Raw genomic sequence first — 22,897 nt, 5'->3', positions numbered from 1 at the left:
TCTCGGTTGGACTCAGATTTCAGTTCTACCCCTACTGAAGCACCTTGCCTGCTCTTCAGTGCAACTTGAAAACAGAACTGCAGTGTCCTCTTCAGTGAGTGAAAAGGCTAAAATTTGTTTTACCAGCTCCTTGATAAGAAGAGCAAAGGTTCAGTTTGCAAGGTCAGTCAGATGAAACTTGCATTTCTGAAAGTTTGGGAGTTAGCAATACGAGGGCATGTTTGTAGGTAAAACCCCCAGTGCTCAGCAGTCAAAGCAGTAAGAATCTTGGAAGCTGTTGAGGTGAATTGCAAGAAAAGAATGCTCTATAAATAGGAAAAAACAAATCAGCAATGCTGTTACTGGGATTGTAAAATATAAGGTGGCCATTAGACCAGTTCTGAGGCCACTCAGTACCTTTCTGAAGGAGACAATATTGAGAAGATTCTGAAAACTAGGCAAGTCACAGTAGAGAACAATTAAGAAAGCATCCTCTGTTAATAAAGAGAGAAGCAGTTATATGAACAGCTGATACCCAGCTCTTCTTTTTCCAACTTTTATAAGTCAGATATCTTGATCTCAGTGATATGGCTCCATCTTTGATAAATGTAGACATTTGGTTGAGAACTCATATGTGAAACTCCAAAATATCTAATAAAAAATAGCAGGATTTGAATTTTTGAGGGAATGGAAGTATACAGGTTTTCAAAAGTTTGTTTTTCTGGGTAGATTCAATTTATTTAGGTTTACATTAGTTTCAGTTTCTACAGTTATAAAAAGAAGTCTAAAGACTGATGGAATCTTGTCAAAGAACATGAGTTACAGCTAATAACCCAAGTAAAGAACAGTTATGTGGCACCATTCAACTCCAGACATAAAAGTATTTGCAAATGAAGTAATAAAACATGCAGTAAAAAAATATCTCCATTTTATAGGGGGCAAATGGAGGCCTAGAGGTACTAAAGTGGTTGCCATGGCAACCAAGAAAATCTGTGACAAGAACAGCACACAATGTTTGTTTCACTGTCTTCTGTAGCAGTCTCTTTTAGGTTTTTCTTTTTGTCTTTTCGGCATATTTTGTATTTCTTTACCGTCATATCACATCTCTGCTGGCTTGTCTCAGCTGCTTATTCTCCACATTTGATAAACACTTTCTGGTTTGCAAGCCTTAACTAACATTTTTTTTCATTACTTGTAACAAAATAATTTGATTTTTTTTATTAAATGTGTATTTTAAGGTTGTCTTGTAATAAGGCATGACAAAGAAGATCTTATTTTAAGAAATCTTAAAGCAGAAATAGCCTCTGGTCTCAACTGAAGTCAATGTATGTCCACAAATATTAAGGGTTTTATCTTCCAGCAGCAAATTAGAATGAAGTTATTTTTTCTGTGGGTAGGAAGTCTGTGTAAAACACTCTGCTATTTTTCTTTGAGTTTTTAACTTTGGTATCAAATTCTCAGTTCGCATGAACAGACATCGCTCCAGTGAAATCAATGACACATAAAGAAGTTCTACTCCAGAGTCACCAAGTTTGTTCTCCTACATACATTTCTGTAGGTGGGTAATTTTTCTTCATAAGCTCACACATAAAAGGAAGGGCTGTCCTGACCCTGTGAACTGCACACTTTTATCTCTAATAACTGGCAGCCATCTTCACGGCGCTGAGGAGAGCTGATGCAACAGCTCAGCATAATTTTGCACAGCAATAATTCTCCACTGCAGCTCAGTCGTGCTCCACAGGGGGTTGGTTGTAGGCTGGCTTGCATATATGTCAGCTTCAGCAGCCCTTATGGCTGGCTGCTTCTCTTAGCCAGGCAGTGGGTTTCCACGAGGCTTTGAGCCAAAACATTCTTACTGCTGCCTACATTGACACCTGCATTGGAGCTACTGTAATCTGATTACTTCTGATGAGCCTGGCCAAATCCCACATTTGGGATCTGTTTTACCATTGTGTTCCCTCAGTTAAACTAGTTAAATACCAAAATAAAACAATCTTTTAGTGCCAAGACACAAGTTCCTCTCTGCATTTCCTTAGATACTGCACTCGCATCCATTTCTGTAAAGCAATTAATGGCCTTCTGTGATTTATACACTGTATAACTGCCCTGTCATGTTTTTGAGTGAAGGTATATTTCAGATTTCAGAAGTCAGAGTTCTGCTACCAGCACTCCTCGCTGTTTCAGTATTTCAGGGGAAAGGCAACCTAACTTTAGATAAGGCTAAGCATTTTAGAAGCCTCTAGGTGACAGCAGTGGACACATCTCATTGACCAGAGCAATAGCAATGAGATTTCATTAGAAAGTATGAGAGCTGATTACAGAGTGTGAGGGCAACCACTTTCTCTTCCTCCTTTCAAACTCAGGAGTGTTAACATTCCATGTGAAATCCTCCCTGTCTTCTGCACTTCATACAGACCTGGTTACTCTTACTCAAGAAATAAATAAGCTTTGAGAAAAGTGCAAAGAAGGGCAACTAGTGAGATGAGGAAAATGGAGGACCTGCTGTGCAAAGGGAGAGACAGACCATTGTCCTGGGTTTAGCAGTAGCAGTCGTCTTTCTCCTTGGTAGCTGGTGCAGTGCTGTGTTTTGACTTTTGGCCTGGGAACAGAGCTGAAAACAATGATGTTTTGGTTTGGCCAAGGACTTGGTGAGCCTCATGCTCTGCCAGGGAGGAGGGGAAGCTGGGAGGAAGCAGAGACAGGACACCTGACCCAAACTGACCAAAGAGGTATTCCATACACAGCACGTCATGGCTAGGAGGTAACTGGGAGTTACCCGGAAGGACAGGGGGTCTTCTGGGTCGGAACTGTTTTTCAGTCGGTGGTATTGTATTCTCTTCCCTTGTTATTATCTCTTATCATTGTTGTCGTTGGTGGTAGCGGTGGTGATTTGTGTTGTACATTGGTTGCTGGACTGTTCTTGTCTCAACCTGTGGAAGTTGCATTCTTTCGATTCTCCTCCCCATCCCTCCGGGAGCAGGGAAGGGGGGAGCCCCCAGGGCGGGGGGGAACGCAGGCCTCAACTGCTTCCAGCTCGGCACCCCTCACTGGGAGTGAGTGCACAAGCTGTCTGGCTGGGTTTAAACCACGACAACCATGATTTACCAAAAGAGTTTCAGGAAAGCATTAATTCATGTTCAAGAACAAACTGGATGGATAAATATCGATGAAGAACTGTTTAAGCTCAAGAAAATAATGGATGGTCTGCATTATGCACACACATTCAAGCTGGAAAGTGGAAAATTTCCAACAATAAGAGGACTGAGTTTCTATTTCCAATATGAGGGGAAGGAAACCAACTATAGTGGATTTTTTTCTGACCACAGTGGAGCTTGAGTGGTCCATGACATAGTTGCCTGCAGCAGCAGCAGCAATCCCTGCCAGGACTGTGTCTTTGAAAAAAAACCCAACCAGCTCTGCTGTAAGGATTGTGGATGATTAAGTGAACATTACAGAAGTGTCTTACATAGAATTCATTCTGCTCCAGCTATGCTAAAAACTGAATAAATATGGGTAAAAGGATTGTCCTGTTTGCAATGTTTGCCAGTATTTCACCTCAGTGTGAAAAAAAATGACCTTCCTGTTGCGAGCCCTGATGAAATTCACTGTATGTATGAGGAGAAAAAAATAATCTAAACATTTAAATGATACAGGAACCTACATACCTATAACTTTGCAATTATATAGTTACTGTGGTTATATAGTTATTCCATGCATACAGTTACACTTACAGGCAAGAGTAACAGCAGACCTCTAAAATGTATAATGGAATGAGATTTTTTGCTTGCTCTTCACTTGCTACCCCTTTTCTTATGTAGCCACCTCATGCTTTTTACTGAATCCTTTACTTAGCTCCTGTGTTCAGGAAAAAAGCTTGTTCTTGTGCTCCTGTAGTCACAAAAACATTTTCTGATTTTTTGAGGCTCTCTTTGGCTTCTCATGCATCTTCCAGGCTATTTTTGGCATTCTGCTTTTCTGCCCTTTCATTTGGCCTTTCTCGGTTTTTGTCTCTGTTGTGTTTGCTGTTTCTGTCCTTTCATGCTGATAGTCTTTGCATTCTAGGTGCTGAAAAAAGTACAGGACAAGCAACATCCCATAAGGCCTAAACGCTGAAAGATGATCTTCTTCATCTTGGTGGAATACCCCTTTTCCAGTACTTTTCTTTCCAAATACTCTCTTCCTTCCTATTCCTACTGTGAAGGTTCCTATTGCTGCTTCTTCATTATCTTTCCTTTATGTTAGGCTATTACTTACCTTTTTTTTTTTTTTCTCTCTTTTTGACCATTACTCTCCTGCTCCTGTCTCAGTGTACAGCTGAAATACAGTTTTGCTAGTATGTGTTGCTGAGGTTGGATTCAAAACCCGTATTCGTTCTGTGGAGTTTCTTTCACACCAGAGTTCCCTGCGTGAATATACAAATGCATGTTGCCCATTGCAGAATCTCAATGCTGGGAATGACTGTGTCACTCTGCTCTTTAAATATTGGGGAGCCCACTTCAAATACAATACCATGTTCCATGGTATTGTAAGTTTAGTACGGACAAACTTCCAACTCTTAATTACTTAAATCAGTTTAGAGACACTTCATTTATGGCCACGTTCTGCTTTCAAGGCTGACCTTCCCCCAGAAATATGCTTTGTGGTGAAATTTATGTTTTAGTGATCTTTTTTATCTAATCATGTTTGGTGAAAGCTATGTCAGTATTAGACATGCATGGCCAGTGCAATGGTTAAGTTCTGATGGCATGTTACAGACAAGGCCTGGGGACTGAGAAACTCTTTTCTTCTGGGGTTATGATGGGCAAGGGTTGATTTCTGTGGACTCGCGGCAACTCAAGACTCGTGTGATGTCGGCATGAACCGGGCTGTTGGCTTGCTCCGGAGGTGAAAACTGCTGTAGGCACCGCCCTGCTATTGTGAAAGCTGTTAACGTTTGGGAAGTGAACATGAAGAAACTCCAGGCTGGGACCTCTTTAAACCTAAGGCAGCCCCCTCGTGGCGGTTTACGTTCTGAAGCAATTGTTCCAAAAGCCGATTCAAAATAGCTATTGTTTGGAGAAGAAATGAACGCTTCAGGACAATGATCCCCTGGGCACTGAATGCTCCCTGGAGCGGCTTGGATTTTCCTTTCTTTACTTTCCTCCCGTCCTGCAGTTACCTTTTGTTTGCTACAGATCTACTAGGTTAAATATATTAAATATGAACCACTGCAGCTGCTCAACCTTGCTCACATCGTTATGACTTCAGTCCTTGGCTCTTGTATTAACAGCTCAAAACGCGAACAGCAGGGGAAAGAGAACCGCTGGGTTGCGAGACTGGTTGTGAGGTGTCAGTGCTGAAACGGGCGATGCTGACGCTGAGAGGACGGGAAGAGAAATCGAAGGACTGAGAAATGCAGCCAGGAGACCCCTGCGCCCTGGAAGCGCTCACGGGCCTTGTGCATGGGAGCTGCTCAGGGCCAGCAGCCAAGCGAGACCGCAGCCAAGACAGGCTTCCGGCAGCTGCGCGGGCGACCAGCGCGGTGAGCGCCGGGTTGGGGCAGGATGCCCGTGATTGGATGTTTAACAGCGCGGCCCCGCCCCCCTGCTGCGGCCGGGCTCGCACGCTGCTGCCGCTAGCCAATCAGAGCAGCCGCTGCCGGTGACGTTACGGAGGGTAAGGTGCTGGCGCAGTTTGAAATCTCGGCGGGCGCAGCCGCGCGCGCAGTATGGCGGAGCAGGGGCCGGCGGGGAGCGCTGCGGAGGCGCAGCGGGAGAGCCGCGACGGTGCCGCGGGCAGCGCTGCCCGGCAGGAGCGCGCCGGGGACTCGAAGCCAGGTGGGGGCTTGCCCGTCCCACGCGGGGCCGCCTGCAGTCGGCGCGCCCCGGTTCTGGCGCCGGTCATGACGGGTTCGGCGAGGCGCAGGGAGGGCCGCCGGCACCGCGGGCAGGGGCCCGCGGTTTGCCCGGGGCGGCTGTGCAGCTACGGTGGGGTCTGCGCTGGAGCGTGAGGCGGCCGCTGAGGCGGGGACTGTGGAGCCAGAGCAGCCTCTGCTGTGCTGCTTCCTGTGCCCAGTACCTCCCCGAGAGGGAGTGGACAGCGGTGCTCTCGACCGAGTCAGGCAGCGGCCCGGCGCTTCCCGGACCGCGCTTTGAGCGATGCCCTGCGGGGAGCACCCGGTGTCTGCGGCCATGAACACAGCGATCCTTCTTTTTTCTGTTGTGAACTTGGGGCGGGTGTCTCCGGTACAAACCACAGACACTTGTGTCGGCGTCCAGCAACATCTGTGCGTTTGAAACGCTGACAGGAAAAACCCTTTCCTGGGAGAGACCCCTGCCCTCTGCCTTAATAGCACAGCATGAGAATATCGATGGTAGTTAGTATCCAGGGAGTATCATTGCTCAGTGCCAGGTCATTATTGATGCGAAGTTATAGGCTTGCAGTTTGTAAACAAAGTGTAAGCTGAATTAAATGGCTTGTTCTGGAGCGTATGCTGTGCTCTAGTACAGGGCATGGCTATTGTAGTTCCTGTATTTGATTATGGGTGTGTAGGAAAAAAACCTTATTTACAGCGTATGTGTAGCATAGCTACAGTTTTACAATAAGCACTTAAAATATTTCATAAATCGTACTTGATGAAAATCGGCTTTTCCTTTATTTATGTGTTTCTGCTACAAAGAAAATTTACATTGCCTAGATACTTGTAACTGGCTCATGCACTGGTTCTGATTAGGTTTTGCTGGTTGAGTTTTGTCCCAAATATGTAAATTTAAAAAAAAATTGAGGCCAAAGCTGCTAGCTTTCATGACACATCCTGAAATGTAAGGGATGAGTTAAAAACAGAATGTGATTTGATTTTTTTTTCTTTTACATATCTACATCTAGATATGTGGTAAAGGACAGACTGTAGTTAATAAAAATGCGTAAGTCTAGGAACTGTTAAAGTATCGAGGTATGGGCAAAGAGCGTGTCTTGAGCTGTTGCATTAATGAAAAGGAAAAAAACCACATCATCATTGCCGTTGGTTTACTACAGTCATTTACATGCTATTTTCCGAACTCAGGGATGACCAGGACTGAGTGATACTGTAAGACCAGCCATGACTGAGTTTGTAACACAAAGTGGAGACACTTCTTGGAGAACTGCTGTCATTGCCTAGTAACCTTCAAAGAACAGATTCAGCCAGTGTCCATTTAAGTGGGCTAAAAATTGCAACACTCCCCCTTCTGACTGAATATGGTCCTTGGAATTTCCATGTTATTTGTTAGTTTATTAAAATGCAAAATCAGTGCCTGCACTGAAGAACAGGAAAAGACTTAAGGGGAGCTGTGAAGTCACATCTTTAGCTGAGACTTGTATCTGCTGTTTTATAGTGCATCTTGTGTATGTTTTGCTGTTTGCTCACAGTAATCCTGTGCATTGTTTTGGATCATTTGTATACAGGATTAGCTGTTTTTATATATGTTCCAAAAGCAGTTGGATTATTGACTGATACCATGTCTGGGTGATGCCGGTAGTGTGCAGTGTACTAACAAGGCATAATACATACATGCATAGTAATGTATTACCTAAAGGATTTTATAGAATCATAGACTAGCTAGGGTTGGAAAGGACCTCTAGTTCCAGCCCCTCTGCCATGGCATGGACACCTCCCACTAAACCATGTCACTAAGTAAGCTAGCATGTAGCTGCAGCTCAGCTGTGTGGCAGCAAAATGGAAATCGTCTTCTCCTGCAGGGTAACCATCCTGAAGAAGAGAACAAGTAACTAAATAAGGCAGTCTCTTCACTAAGGATAATTTAAAACATGTAGAAAGCAGGTTCGTGATAGATCTTGAGCTGGAAAGGAATTCTGTTGGAATAGAGTGACTGATGGTTGCATTGAACTGACTGTGTGGGCTTTGCTTTGTTCCCACTCCTCTCCCCAGATCTGCTCCAGGAAGATGATGATTCCAGCAGTAATTATGGCAGTGGTGATAAACCAGGGACTACTTTAGGAAGGACTATGCCAAATGGGAATATGCGTTTTCCTGATATTTTTCACACCAATTATCTTTTGTTTTATGAGCGATTTAAAGCTTACCAGGATTATATCTTGGGTAAGTAATTTCTTAGGGAATATGCAGTCGGGTTTCTTGTAGTGACTTATTAAATAATCCAGTTTAAGTGGAGTTGATTCTGTATTAAACTGTAAGGTGATCTTAACTGGGCTTAGCAAAGATGTAGTGTGCTGTGATCGCTTATGCTGCTATTGATGATGGATCAGGAGGCAATGGTTTCAGTATAAGTAAATAAACTCTGAAAAGCAGAGGTGCTAATATTGGATTCTGTGCCTTGTTTTAACTGATCTTACTAGTACTTTTTTTGTATGTAATAAGGCACAGGCTAGCTGTTTAATACCACTGGCACTGAAACCTTCAGTACCTAGAAGTTTGAGTACTGTATCTCTTCCTCTAGAGAAGCACAAAACAGATGTCTCTCCAGCTTTCTGAGAGAGACACACAGCGAAAATGCTGGTGGTTATCATGAACAAAACAGAATGAATTCAAACTTCAGATGTGAAAGAGAAAGACTTCAACCGCGTTGACTTTCACTTTCTGGTGAGCTGAATGACCTTCTTTGCATAAATTGCTGTCTTCAATTTCTTTAGCTGACTGCAAAGTTTCTGAAGTGAAAGAATTCATAGCTGAGTACCTGGTGAAGGTCCTTGAACCATCTGGATGGCAGGCAGTCTGGCGCACTGATGTGTTTGATGTCCTTGTTGAGGTAAATGCTCAGGCATTGTCTCCAACTAACATAATTTACCTCTAACAGACAGATCACTTATAAATTTAGGATCTGACAGAAAATAATAATGTTTTCATATCTAATTGCTAGTGATGGCTAGAGCAATGGGAATTTTTTTAAGGGTCCTTGTTTGAAACTGGAAGGGGAACACCAAATCGGTGTGAGCGAGTTGTGAGGTAGAACTCTGGGCACAGAGGGAATAAATACTTGGTCCAGAGCTGGCTGGTGTAATGTAATCTTTTCAAATATCAGCCTCTGATAATTTCTCAGGGTTTTGTTTTTTTTTTTTTTTGTTTGTTTGTTTGTTTGCTTTTAATCAATAAAATTATTTATTTTAGCCCACCTTGGTACTGACAATTGTTCTTCCACATTGTGCTCCTGTCAGAGACCCACTGAGGATGGCTGGTTTGGGATAGTTCTTTTCTAGGTATCTCAGTGTCCAAGTCATACGTCTTTTTGCAAACCTTGGATGTTCAAACTGGCATTTCCATTGCATATTTGATGAGTACAGACTGCTGACATATGCATGTCATGTTAGCCCTCCTCAGCTGTATCTAAGGTTCTGAGAAATCTTAAGAACTATTTGTTCTAACAGGTTGTTGATGTGGAGTATTCAGCTCTGAAAGCAGTTGTGCAACTCAGTGAGCCTTTCCTGTGTGAGTTGCGGGACAGCACCTTTACCTTGGAGTGCGTGCAGGAGCTCTTGGAGCTGAAGGAGGGAAAGATACTACTGCAGGAGCTGTGGGTTGTGTATGACGAGTCAGGAGAGTTAGACAACACAGCACTAGCTGTAGAGCATGTCAGGTAGGAAAAAACCCAAAGTTTAATTTTTGTCTTGAACAATGACACTCTCATAGTATCCAGTGGGTGGTGCCCTGAGTTCTTGTGGTCATGCTGGCAGCTCCACAAGCTAAGCTTTCCAAAAACTGGTGACTGGTATTCTGCGAAGACTGCTCACAAAGACAAATCTGTGGTGTCCTCTGCAGCTGCAGGTAATCACACAATAACCAGGTATGTTTGGCTGCAGCTTACTGTCAGTCTGCCTGCTGTGTCAAAAGCTTGGAAGAAAATAAGTTGTGTTTTCCTTCTCTTCAGGCAGATTTCCTTGGGCTGTATCACCTTGCTGGCTCTAGTGCATTGTTCCTTTCTTTTCTATAACATTTTGGTGGATTTTTTCTTTTCTGTTCTATTGTTTCTCTTTTTTGCTTTTTTGCCCCCCCCCCCCCCAAATTTTCTCTTTATTTTTCAAGTGTTCATATCTTCTATTTTCCTTTCTTTATCACCTCTGTCTCTTTTCCATCTCTCTTGCTTTCATACACTAAATACTGTGTACAAATAGGCAGTAGATGGATGAAACAGCTGAAATAGGGGGAGTGACCTGCCTGTCCGGAAAATGGGCCATTTCAAAAGTGATGGGTGAAAAGGGGGAGAAGAGACACATTCTACTGAGAGGTACTCCGTATTAGCGATCTAAGCTTGAATGATGGAGGTGACAAGCTCATTGCCAAAAAGAAAGTTTAGCTGAAGGATGCCTGTCCAAAACCAAACAACTTCCAAATCCAGCTGTTAGCTGTTGACTGTCTTGATGAAAATGGAACTTGGGCTTTTTAGGGATTTTCAACTCTAATGCACAAAATAAAACTCTTTATGCAGGTAGACAACAGAGAGCTTGTGTGTGCTAAATATTTTATAGTAACATGGAATTTGAGAAAGGTGATGCTTTGAGATGAATTCTGAAACTGGTTACATTTGCATTTTCAGTGCTGTTCTCCCTGCTGAGGTAAATGTGGTCTCCTTTATGCGATTAAATGCTTACTTTGCTTCAAAAGGTTCTTCTACCAGTGCATCTGGAGGACCTGGGATGAGGAGGAGGATGATGATTTTGATTACTTTGTGCAATGTGTTGAGCCTCGACTGAAATTGTAAGTGCAATACCTTTGATATTATTTGGATAGAACCACAGGAAAGGGTCGTGTAGTAATAGTGGCACAGCTAGATTTTTAAAAACCTTTCTTACTGGTAAATTTGAGCAAATTTATTCTAGCAGCATTCACTTCTGACAGTCAAAACCTTTCATGGAAAAAGGGTGCAGCTGAGACTGCCACTCGATTTCTGATCCCTCTGTTTTTCCGTGTCATCTTTGACCTTCCATCAGATGGCACTCCAGACGCAGCTATAGCCTCCTTCATGTGGATGTGAACTGTAATACTACCAGAGGATGCTCTGATGCCTCTGGGTGTAGACAAAGAACTGGAATGGAATTGAATGTAAACAAAAATTGTGAATTGGTCATGCTGAAGGAGGAATGTGTGCATTGCTTTCCCTAGTGGGATTAGTCAGCATTAGGTTTTCTGTAGGTGGGTTTTAAATGCTGTCCTGTCATGCAGAACTGAAACAGTGCATAAGGACATGATCTGGTTGTAGTTTTGAGGGTACCAAATAACCAAAGCATAAAATATACCTTGAAAGAATAATTGTAAATGATTTTTACTGTTTTCTCCCAAGGTTTTCTCCCAAGATTTGATGCTGTATCTTTCTTTCATGAGTTACTCTTCATTTTCTTATCATAACTTAGCACCATGAGTATCTGGCAGTTTGTGTGTCATTCAGATACCTGTTTGATACTGCTGTGATGCTGGGGACCTAAATCAGTGAATATTTGCAACCTACCCTGAAATGCTGTTTAGAATATAGCATGTAGCATGTACTTTACAAAGAAAATGAGTACAATTCTCTTTAAGACAGGACACAATGTGACTCTCAAACGGGACTGGGATGTGCCTGTATTTTTCTGAGATCATGCGAATGAGGAGGAAGTGTTATATATGGAAACTATACATGGTTCTGAAGTGTTTATACCAGTTCTTTCCAGCAAATGGCTGTTCTGTTGTTGAGTTTTTCCAGCCTCATGGAGATCTGCCATGGCATGAAACTAGAACAGACTGATGTGCCATGGGATAATGTTTTATTATATTTTTTAAAACTGTGTGGCCTTACAGCCGTTTTAGCAAGAATCATAGAATCCTAGAATAGTTAGGGTTGGAAAGGACCTTAAGATCATCAAGTTCCGCCCCCCCGCTATGGGTAGGGACAGAATGTCTTCAAGTAGAAAAGCGGATGTTATACTTTCTTTTTCTCTGATGCTTCAGCTCAGGAATAATAGGAAACATATTCAGTGCATGGAAACATAGTACACTGTAAACTTTTTGGCTATCTGGTGTGCACTGTTTTAATGAAGACAGTAGCTTTACATTGCACATTAGTTAAGTAAAGCTGTATGAACTGTATAACTAAAGCTTGAAAAAGCGAGATAGTTTTATGCATTTTCATAGTGCGTGCTCTAAAACGTAGAACGAATTGTGTACAAAATTGTTTCCTTCAGATATTTTATATTTCTATATTGCTATAAAATCATCTGCTGTTAATCATGCTGCATTGACTTACTCTGTTTCTAATAACCCCATTGCCAAAATTTTGTGAGGCTCTGTGTTTTTGTTCACCCTGTATAGATACTGACTGCTGTGACTACAAATTTTTGTGCTCTTTGAAGCGTGCTTTAAGTGCACCCTTTAAAGAATCTCTGGAAGTTGAGGGAACATCTTTGCCCTTATTTCACACAGCCTCTCAAATACAGCTCTGTATACTGTGTTCAGTTGGTTCCCTACAAAAGTGATGCAAGATAATTAAATCTTGTTTTATTTGTGTCACTAATTGATATCCAGCTTTTTTGTAGTGACCGTGATTGGTCCTACATGATTGGCTCTGAAGCTCGTGGCACTGTCTAGCTAGCGAATGTCCTCATCTTTTGACCTTGGCAGTGCAACTATGGGCTGGCATTTTCTGGCTTGCAATTTCATTTGTAGAAGTAACTGTTGGGACGGTGCAGGTTTTTCTATGCAGTGCCTTCCCATCTTCATCTGGTGCTCATAAAGCCTTTCTTATTCTGCAGTTTTGTTCAAGTAGTTTAGAGTCCTGCTAATAGAGACTTTACATTATAGGCTTTTTCTTTGACTTCAGACATGATTTTTTCAGTTTTTCTATTAAATGCTTAAAAGACTTAATTTTTATATATAATTACAAGTACTTACCATTTTTTAGAGCTGTGCTTATGCCTTTGTTTTACCATGATTTTCCAATACTTGTGTATGATCTTCCAAGGCGGATGGCCAACTCTTTAGGAAGTAATTTATTTGTGTCTGTTCATATTTTTGGTTTTGCTGCTTTCAGAAACTATTTAGCAGTGTTGATATAGACTGCACAGAATCTAGACTGAAGTACTGATGTACTTAATGTGTTTAAAAATTGTTCTCATATTCTGTGTTTAAAAATTGTTAATGTGAAATAATTGACCCCTTGCTCTGAACTGCAGGCATTATGACATCCTTGAACACCGTGTGCCTTCTGAGCTTGTGGCAAATTACCAGAAATACTTGTCTCAATGTGAAGAGCTTTACAGCAAGTTTTTAAATGTGAGGAACCACCTATCAAGCAGTGGTTTAGACTCGGAAGTAGAAAATGTCTCCATGGTGGAAGGACTAAAATTGTTTGAGAAAATAGAGCACTTAAAACGAAAGCTAAAACTAATTGAGAATCCTCTGCTGAGGTACTTGGTGGGTTTATGCAAGGAGGAGGGCCATATGGGAAACTATACAGGGACAGTCTTTAATAAAACAATGAATGCTTCGCTGCTCTTGTTTTAGGTACGTGTGTGGTTACCCAAAACACAGCAGTCTCCAAGCTAAAGGATTGAGACCAACAGGTGCCAAGATCACTCACATTGTGTCCTCAACCATGGTGGCAAGTATGCTGCAGTCATTGATAAGGGACAAACTTTGCCCTGAATCTTGTGGTGAAGAACGAGAAATACAGGTACAGCAGCAGGACTTGTCTGACTGCTAATAGGTTTTTTTTTTCTGCTTGAGAAATAGGGAAGAGTAAGTTAATTTATCATGTGCAAGATACTACATTTGTAGTGTTGTTTTTTGTCAGTTCAAAAAAAGCAGTATGATTTTAACTGTAAGTGGTAAGACTGGATAATACAAATCATTTCTTTTAATTCATTTGTCTGCTGAGTACTCTACAAGCAATTTCCTTCCTGTGTGTATGAAATGAGATAAACCTGTAATAATTCTACAATGAAACATGATAGGTATAATACTTATATATAATTCTGATATACAGGTTTCTTTTGATGTCGCTGATAATGACCTAGAATTTCAAGGAAGAAATATCATTCTCTTGTTTTAGTTCTGAGTAGGAGATACATTTATTTTGGAGCAGTCTAGTTCTAGTGAATTCAGACAGGACTTACCACTTTACTGGTTAACAGTTTGGATTCCCTGGGCACAAATGAAATTGCTTGCTGTATTCTGATCAAGTTCATGACTTACAGATGGCTGCAATGGAGCCACAGGGAAGGTCCTAGATTAATTTTTGGGCTATAAATCAGATTTTCTGACTTGACAATTGAAAGCACTCTTCTTATGCTTACCCTGGAATTTGCTGGGAAGTAATAAATGTGCACTTTCCCTGCACTGTTTGTAATGCTTCAGTACAGAATCCCCAATAGTACTTGTGAAGGGTATCAGCTGTCCTCTTTGGGCAAGAAAAAAGTCTGTCTAAACCCCATATTTACTACTGTAACATCTAAACTCTATTTTGGGGTGACTTGCAGCAGGATTAAAGGGTTATGTCAGTGTTCAAACCAGTTCAAATCTAGTGGCTGAGTTTTCTTTATCTTCTGCTGGATGTTTCTTTAGTAATTTACCTTAAGTCACTTAAGGCACGATTCAAAAGCTGGCTTCAAACCAAGGCCATATTGAGGTTTGCATTCTGATACATATGATCTTCAATCTGTGTCTCTGTCCCAGTTTTCTTTGTGGGGGAATGGACATGACACAAATATTGGTGGAACGCTTTAAGTCTGTTTTTGTCCAGAATGTGATATGATCCTTAAATTCAAAGTAGAAATTCTGTATTATTGGTGCATTAAAAGGGGTTTCTTTTAAGCAAAGGCAACAACTTTTAATTGAAGAGCAAGCTTTTTAAGGGCATGAATGCATCCATTTTTATAGCATTTTCAGGAGCTGATTATGTTGTTTGTCTTTCACAGTTTCACAATGATCCACTGGCAGCTGTAAATGCCTGTTATGAAGGAGACAGAGTCATCATCTGTCCTGGTCATTATGTTGTAGATGACGAGTTCTGCATTGCTGATTCAGTTGAACTAGAAGGTAGAAGGTTTGATAGCATAAAGGTCCTTAAAGTAAACAATGTCTTGAACAAGCTCTGCAGAAAGATTTACTTTATGTGGATACTGGTGGGAGCACTGGTTTTTTTTTGTTTGTTTGTTTTCTCTTCAAAGTATTCCTATTTCTGTTTGTAGAACCATGCCAAATGCAGGATGGAGTAAGCTGTTTCATTAGCTGTAGTTACTTCTGTGAATAAACTGCAATTTTTGCTGATTAATAGCAAATTAATAATTTCCTGCTAACCATTTGTCTGCATAAATCCTGTTTATATATAATACAGAAGATTCAAAAGAAACATAGGGGATTTGATGTTTTTTAATCTCAGAAGCATAAAAGTCATTCTGACTGGCTTCAGTTTTTAGAACCAGTAACTTAAAAGTACTTCTTTTCATGTCTTAATGTGCTTCAGAGGTGTAGTCTGAGACTCCCTGACAGTATAGTACTGGTGAATACAGAGGGCAAGAGCCAAGTGCTATTTATGGCACTTACTGCCTGTCAACGGTGTGTGTGTGGGGGGCTGAATATATATTGAATATACATTATGTGAAGCACATGAGTAGAAGAGGGAGCTGTGAATTTATTTTTGCTGTTCAAACAGACACAGCATATGTGATCACATTTTTCTTGCAAAATATTTGGTTTAAATACTTTTGTCTTGCGTAGGATAAGTTGCATTGCTTCCTCAAAGTTCCTGATTTCTCAGTATAATTCCTCTGCTTAAGACATGCACAATCTTCAGTGTATAACTGGGGCTTGTGCAGCTGTTCAGATACTTAACTGCATTTTTATTTTGTCAGATGTTCTTAATGAGAAGAAGGTTGGGAGTTTAATTTCCTGCTGTTCTGGATTTGATTTTTCTTGCCTTCTTTGTTTTATGGGTGTCATTTTCTTTCTTGTCCTCTTGTGTATGTTTGATTTATATAGATATGCATGCTAATAGACAATGCACCTGTAGGATAAAGGGTTAGAATCACAGAATAGTTAGGGTTGGAAAGGACCTTAAGATCATCAAGTTCCAACCCCCTGCCATGGGCAGGGACACCTCGCTCTAAACCATATCACCCAAGGCCTCGTCCAACCTGGCCTTGAACACTGCCAGGGCTGGAGCATTCACAACCTCCCTGGGCAAACTATTCCAGTGCCTCACCACCCTCACAGTAAAGAACTTCTTCCTTATATCCAATCTAAACTTCCCCTGTTTAAGTTTGAACCCATTACCCCTTGTCCTATCACTACAGTCCCTAATGAAGAGTCCCTCCCCAGCATCCCTATATGCCCCCTTCAGATACCGGAAGGCTGCTCTGAGGTCTCCATGCAGCCTTCTCTTCTCCAGGCTGAACAGCCCCAACTTTCTCAGCCGATCTTCATATGGGAGGTGCTCCAGCCCCTGATCATTCTCATGGCCCTCCTCTGGACTTGTTGTTGTACTAAAGTGCTTTACTTATCTGCAAGAGTGCCTTTGTTCTAAAATTGCGGGGTGGTATTCACTGCTTTTCTAGCTCTGGGAAAGCAGTAATACGAATGTTGGAACAGCACACCTATTAAAGAATATGCTGCTCTGTTTTAAGCAGCAAGGCGTATGTGCATGTATTTTTAGTATGAATCACTGAATAATGGGTACTTGCCAGGGTATTTAATCTTACATGGATTTGTGTTAGAGAAGTTTTAATAGCAATAGGAGCAGCCAAAACTGTTTGAAGTAGGGGCGTAAAGAATAATGCTGCTGACACTAATCTGAGCAGCTGGCCATTTGGGTGGCTTTCTGAGGGTGAAAGAGTGACTCATCAAAGATACAACGCTCTTTTGCTTAGTGGAGCTTTTTTTTTCCAGCTACTGTGCAAGTCAGCCCTAAGGTTGAAAGGTAAAAGCAGTAGCAACTGCAGGAAATCACAGTAAAGTTAACTTTAACACTTGACAAAAATGTGTAGCAAAGGCACCTAAGGACTTTCCTAGTGCTTGTATAGTAGTTGTTCAAGCTGGATGGGAACCTGCAGCATCAGGCCATCTAACACTTGTGGTCAATGTTACTGGATGATTATTGCTGTTAGCTCCTGGGCAGTCACTGAGCTTACAGCACGCAGCTATGACCACCTTGTGTTTTGAGCACCACTGACAGCAGGTGACTCTTTCCTCCTCTATGCCTTATCTTCTCACAGCTTCCTTTTTACTACTAGAGCTGCTACTTCAAAGGTGAAGTGTAAAGCAAGCAAAAACATGGCCAGTCTCCTGGGTTCAGCTGTAACAGTTATTCTTCACCTTAGTAGCTGGTGCAATGCTGTGGTTTTGACTTTCAGTATGAGAACAGTGCTGATAACGCACTGATGTTTTTAGTTGTTGCTAGGTAATGCTTACCCCAATCAAGGACTTTTCAGTCTCTCATGCTCTGCCAGTGAGGAGGGGCACAAGAAGCTGGGAGGAAGCAGAGACAGGACACCTGACCCAAAGTAGCCAAAGGGGTATTCCATACCACAGCACATCATGCCCAGTATATAAACTGGGGGCAGTTACCCAGAAGGTCTGGATCACTGCTCAGTTGGGCTGGGTCTCAGTCGGCGAGTGGTGAGCAATTGTTTGTGCATCACTTGTGTTTGTTGTTTGGTTGGGTTTTTTTGTGTCTGTGTGTTTTCTTTTTTCCTTTTCCCTCTTAGTTTTATGTTCTTTCCCCTTCTCATTTCCCTCACTAGCAGTAGTAGTAGTGATTTGTGTTATACCTTAGTTACCAGACTGTTCTTATCTCAACGCATGGGACTTGAATTCTTTTGATTCCCCTCCCCATTTCCCTGGCAGCAGGGCGGGGGATAAAAGGAGTGGGAGTGAGCTAGCAGTTGCATGGTTTTGAGTTACCGGCTGGGCTTAAACCATGACATTAGGAAAAACTGCAAGTAATCTGTAGGACAATTATTCCCAAAACTCTTTCCCTGGATAATAACTTCCTTCTGTGTGAAGTTAAACTATAGGTGCCATTTGCTGTTCTTTAGTGGTCTCTCTTTATGTACTAGAAGTAAACTGCCCCATGCCACCTCCCCAGGGGTGACCAAAAATCAGTAGCAGTAGGAAAAGATTTCTTAGTAGTGCAGTGTATGTCAGTCACTTAAATTTGCATTAAATCTGCTGCCTTTAAAACTTTCTGCCAACTCTTGTTTAAAGGCTTTTCTTTTGAAGCTTTCTATTTTCACATTACAGTATTTATTTATATATTTGATTAAAAGCTAGCATCCTGCTCAGGCACTTCTTATTTGATGTTGTGTGTGCTCTCAGAAAATAACATGACTCATGCTGCTTTAATAAATGTTGCATTATTGCTTTCCCTATCATGATTCTTGTCAGTGACAAGCAATAAGAGCCCTACATGCTCATAAATTTCCCTGTAAGTGGTTGAATGCTGACAACTGTGGATGGTTTTGTAAATCAATGCTGGCATATGTTTGAAGGTTTCTTTTCTGATCTGAATTAATCTGGAAGCCCATTAACACAGCAACATCAAATATGGATGTTCAGTGAGGCTTACTAACAATATCAAGTCCTTTGCACTTGTCTCCCTTGTGTTATGGTAGTGACTGCTTTTTTATATCACCTTGCTCTTCAGAACCTCTGCCTGTTCTTTTGAACCTCTGCACTTTGCAAGTGGACTGCAGGCATCAGTGTCCTTGGCTACTGCATCACCCTGTTCAGCTGTAAATTTTGGGAGTGAGAACTTTGACCTTGGCAAATTTGAGATCACTTACCCTTTTGCTCAACTGTCTAAAATAACTTTACATTTTATAGCTTGTCATTCGAGTAAGGTACCTCTTGAGCTCTGAAGACCTGTACCTTGGTTCAGAGGGGATGTATGGTGTAGCCTGGCCACTGGGTGGAAAATCATATTCAAGATATTAGACCTCAGTGCTATAACCTCCATATTTAAATGTCTGTAATTTAGCACCTGACCATTACCAATTATTCATCAAACTTCTCTCTTTCACCTCTGCTTCAAGGCTATGGCCTGCCAGATGATATTGTGATAGAAAAACGAGGGAAAGGAGACAACTTTGTTGACTGTACAGGAAACAATATAAGGATCTCCAGTTTGAAGTTAGTGGAGCATGATGCTGCGGAGGGGATTTTAAGTAAGTATAAAAGTATCTTGATCTCTTTGTGACTCTTTCATAATTTGCTCATAGAATTAAAGCTGGGACACAGTGTTGGAATTTACTAGTTTTAACAAAATACTATAGAGTGGAGCCCTGCAAGTATAAATATCCAGGCTTCCCCCCCCCTCCCCCTTTTTTTTTTTTTTTAAACTTGCTCATAATGTGGAGTTCAAAACAGAATCTACTTTCTGCATTTTTAAGCTATTGTGGTTTTTGTGTTTTATTCTTATAGTTGGGTAAGATCATTTGACTGGATCATTTTTCTGCTGGCAAGGCTGCCTGCCTCTGACTTCTGCACAGCCTCTGTCAGGCAACCTGGAAGAGGAAATAATTTCTCTTTCCACAGAAGAATGTTGTCCATTGAGGAATGGCATATGCTGTAGAAGTAGTGTAGAACTTTGCAAACAGCACAGTCAAATTGAGGCTCAAATAATCCTACATTGTATCCAATTAATTTATTGGCCATGGTCCTTCTGTCTTTTCAGATGGTGCCAATTAAAATTTTGCCTCCAGACATTTGGTTTTAAAATGTGTTAAAATGTCTTTTTTTGTCACCTGTATGCATGTATTCAGTATCTTATTTAATCAGAAAAGAACAGTTGCTGCCACTTTCAACAAAAAAAAATAAAAGCCAAAGAAACTCTAAGAAATTCTTGACTTGTGCTCCCTTGCAACAAGGCTCTGGCTTATACTAAAAAAATTAGCATGAGCTCACACCATGCATGTGGACCTGAAGTGGGTAAGGTTAAAATAGTAATTTTATCACACTGCAAAAATGCTACAAGCTCATCTATGTGTAGGAAAGGTTTGCTTTTGCATAACTGATTAATTTAACAATATTTCTTTTTTACGTATGTAGATGTCCATCATGGGAAAACAACCTTGGAGAATTGTGTGTTACAATGTGAAACTGCAGGTGTAACAGTACGAACTTCAGCTGAGCTGTTAATGAAAAACTCAGATCTGTATGGTGCCAAGGTACAAAATTCTTAACTGTGGCTGGTTTCCCAAATTAAAATAAAGGTTTCTGCTTGGAAATAATTGTTTATAGCAGGGTGACTTTTGTTGCTCTTGAGAGAACCTTTACAAACTCATTTGGGACAACTACATGTTACTGAGTTTAAGGAGATTGGTCCCAGGGATCCTGTAGCCTCCAAGAGTATCTAGTGAAGTGTCTCATGCTGATTTGCATGCAATGATACAAAAATTATGAAATAACAGGGTATATCTGCGACATAATCGTTGCTTCATTGCTGGACTGATTCATGTTATTGAACAAAGTGATCTTCCGTTTTCTCTGCCCACAAATTTTCTCATTAAACCTTTCATTTGTTCTGCAAATGAAATGCCCTTTTTGGAAACCTTGTGCATTGATTCTTACAGAGGGATGGTAGAGAACAGACATGAACTCTGATTAGGACATTTCAAAGAACAATAGGGCTTTGAGTGTTGAGGTGCATAAGTGAAGAACACGAATGTAATGCACAGCTATGCAGTTACTCTTTTACCAGAGCTTTTATGGGCTGGTAGCTATAATGTTATGCATGAGGCCTCAAACCTGAGTATGCTGCTTAAATTGGTTAGCAAAGCTGTGAAGCTGGTGCGGTAACACAATTTTGCATTGCACAAATTGCTAATTGAACAAAAAGATCTGCAATGGAGCTGTCTAGTTAGATTGGAAGTGTCTGAACTACTTGTAAACTTCCACCAATTTCACCTTGTAGAGTCCTGGTGTGGCAATATATCCAGGTAGTACGTGCACCCTGTTGGGCAATGGCATACACCACTGCAAGGAGGGAATACTCATAAAGGTAAGCTCAAGGCAGAATGTACTTCTTCTAAAGCTTATAGCTGCTAAAGTTAATGCAAATAATTTGTGTTTAGGCTGGCTTTATAACTTTGCTGCCTTATGTTAGAACTTTTATATGTCACACATGATGATAATGTACTTGTCCACCAAAGCAGTATACTTATTTTCTTTCTTATTTGCAGAAAGAGAATGCCTTTTACAACATCACCTGCATAGGCGAATAACAGAATTCTAGCCAATGCATAGAACTTATTCTACCTAAAACTGAAAATTTTGCATCCCTTTAGCTGTACATAACATGTTGGATTTCCATTTCTTTGCTATAGAACTTCTTAGATGAACACCATGACATCCCCAAGATAACCATGATCAATAATATGATCCATAATAATGAAGAATGTGGTGTGGTCCTGGTTAGACCAACAATGCCCTCTGATGTGAATGATGCTTCAGCAGAGAGAACAAAAGGTATTTTTTTCTTCCTATAAGAAACTCCTAAAGCTAGTAAATCTAGTAACCCAGGTTTTTTGATTGCCTAATTCATAATCATCTTAAATTTTCTAATGAAATCTACATTGATTTAGCTGAAATGAATGTTCATAAGTCTCAGAACACTGGAATTTCTTGAAGGATAAACTTGCTGCAGAGGAGCACTCTGGATGTCTGTGCTTCATGGCGTGGTGCACTTTCACTGAAAAGTCTTTATGTACCTGATCTGTGCTCCCTGCTAAGCAGAGCCTGTATGACTGATGGACCTCCTCAGGTCATATGGAAACCAGAGTGTGAGCAGCCAGCAAGCAGAAATGGCTTCTTTTACAGTCCTCCTGGTTCATAATAATTCTCTTTTTTTTTTTTTTTTTTTTTGGTGCATTACATCTGAGTTGTGCTCCCAGTACAGTTTTTTGTTTGTTTGTTTGTTTTCTGCAGGAAATAGAATGTGGCCACTGTATTTTTCATACTATCTTATATGTCTTACATCACTTGGCAACTTGATGTCATCTCAAGAAGAAACCTTTTCCTCAAGCATCTTACACTGTATTTGGAATAGGTGTCTGTCACTAACTAGCTACCCAAAAAGGGAGTAGGATGAGGTGAAGATGTGAAGACTGAAGAAAACTTAATTCCAGGAGTTTTAAATTATTTTGCAGTTTTGCATGACTGATGACATTCTTATTGTTTTCTGACCTAGGGAATACTCAGCCTACCCAGTCAGGCAGCGGGACAGCCTGTGCAGAGGGCTTCAGGCAAGAACTACCACCTGAATGTTTAACTGATGAGTTGGAGCTTTATGAGCAAGCTGAGATTTCTGAACAAACTGAAAGCAATTACAAAATTGCACATGAACTCATGGTTACTTATGCGAAGAGCCAGCTGGAGAAGAGAAGACTGAGTGAACTGGGAAGTACACAAGCTGATGACAACTTAGTGTCACAGGAAATGTTTGTTTCTATTGTGGGCAATCAGTTCAAATGGAATGGGAAAGGAAGTTTTGGTACCTTTCTTTTCTGTCCTGACACCTAATGGCATTGCAATAAGAGATTAGCATAAGCTCTTGTTTTCACTGCTGCTTTCGAAGGAGTTAATCTGTTCTATTAGCCTTCCATAATGTTACTAAAATGTCACAAATATTTATTAATAGTATATGTGTATAGTATGTGGGAACTTTGCTTCCTTGCGGCAAGTATGGATAACATGGTAGGAAACAGAACTCTAGCATGGAGACTGTGCATGTATTCTGCTAATCTACAGATGCTGCTGCTTTGCTGGCTCTGATTAATTTCTTTTGTGTATTTAACTTCTCATTGTACAAAAAAAAAAAAAAAAAAGCCACCCAAAAACCCAAACAAAACCTGCAAAGAAAGAAAATATAGATAGGAGTATAGATAGGGTTCATCATGGAAGAGCGGACAACAAATGTGCAGCATTATTGATATGTCTTCATATTTTTTTAAAGCATCACTA

The 22,897-nt window shown here is 41.0% G+C and overlaps 1 protein-coding gene across 1 annotated transcript; it reads left to right on the top strand.

The window, feature by feature from the left end:
• The first annotated feature begins 5,643 nt into the window (after positions 1–5,643).
• Positions 5,644–22,770, top strand: SHCBP1 (SHC binding and spindle associated 1). The gene is made up of 13 exons (XM_061355636.1): positions 5,644–5,795; positions 7,886–8,056; positions 8,608–8,723; positions 9,340–9,548; positions 10,574–10,666; positions 13,114–13,347; positions 13,445–13,613; positions 14,857–14,977; positions 18,970–19,101; positions 19,985–20,103; positions 20,850–20,936; positions 21,262–21,403; positions 22,125–22,770. The coding sequence occupies exons 1-13, from the start codon at positions 5,687–5,689 to the stop codon at positions 22,454–22,456; spliced, it is 2,034 nt and encodes a 677-aa protein (XP_061211620.1). The 5' UTR covers positions 5,644–5,686; the 3' UTR covers positions 22,457–22,770.
• The last annotated feature ends 127 nt before the right edge of the window (positions 22,771–22,897 follow it).

The sequence above is a fragment of the Neopsephotus bourkii genome, unplaced genomic scaffold (assembly GCF_033783945.1).
Source record: "Neopsephotus bourkii isolate Nb327-2 ecotype Australia unplaced genomic scaffold, CSIRO-AGI_Nbou_v1 NB_818, whole genome shotgun sequence".
NCBI lineage: Eukaryota > Metazoa > Chordata > Aves > Psittaciformes > Psittacidae > Neopsephotus > Neopsephotus bourkii.
The sequence above is the reverse complement of the archived record's forward strand: the minus strand, read 5'-3'. Positions and strand labels throughout refer to the sequence as shown.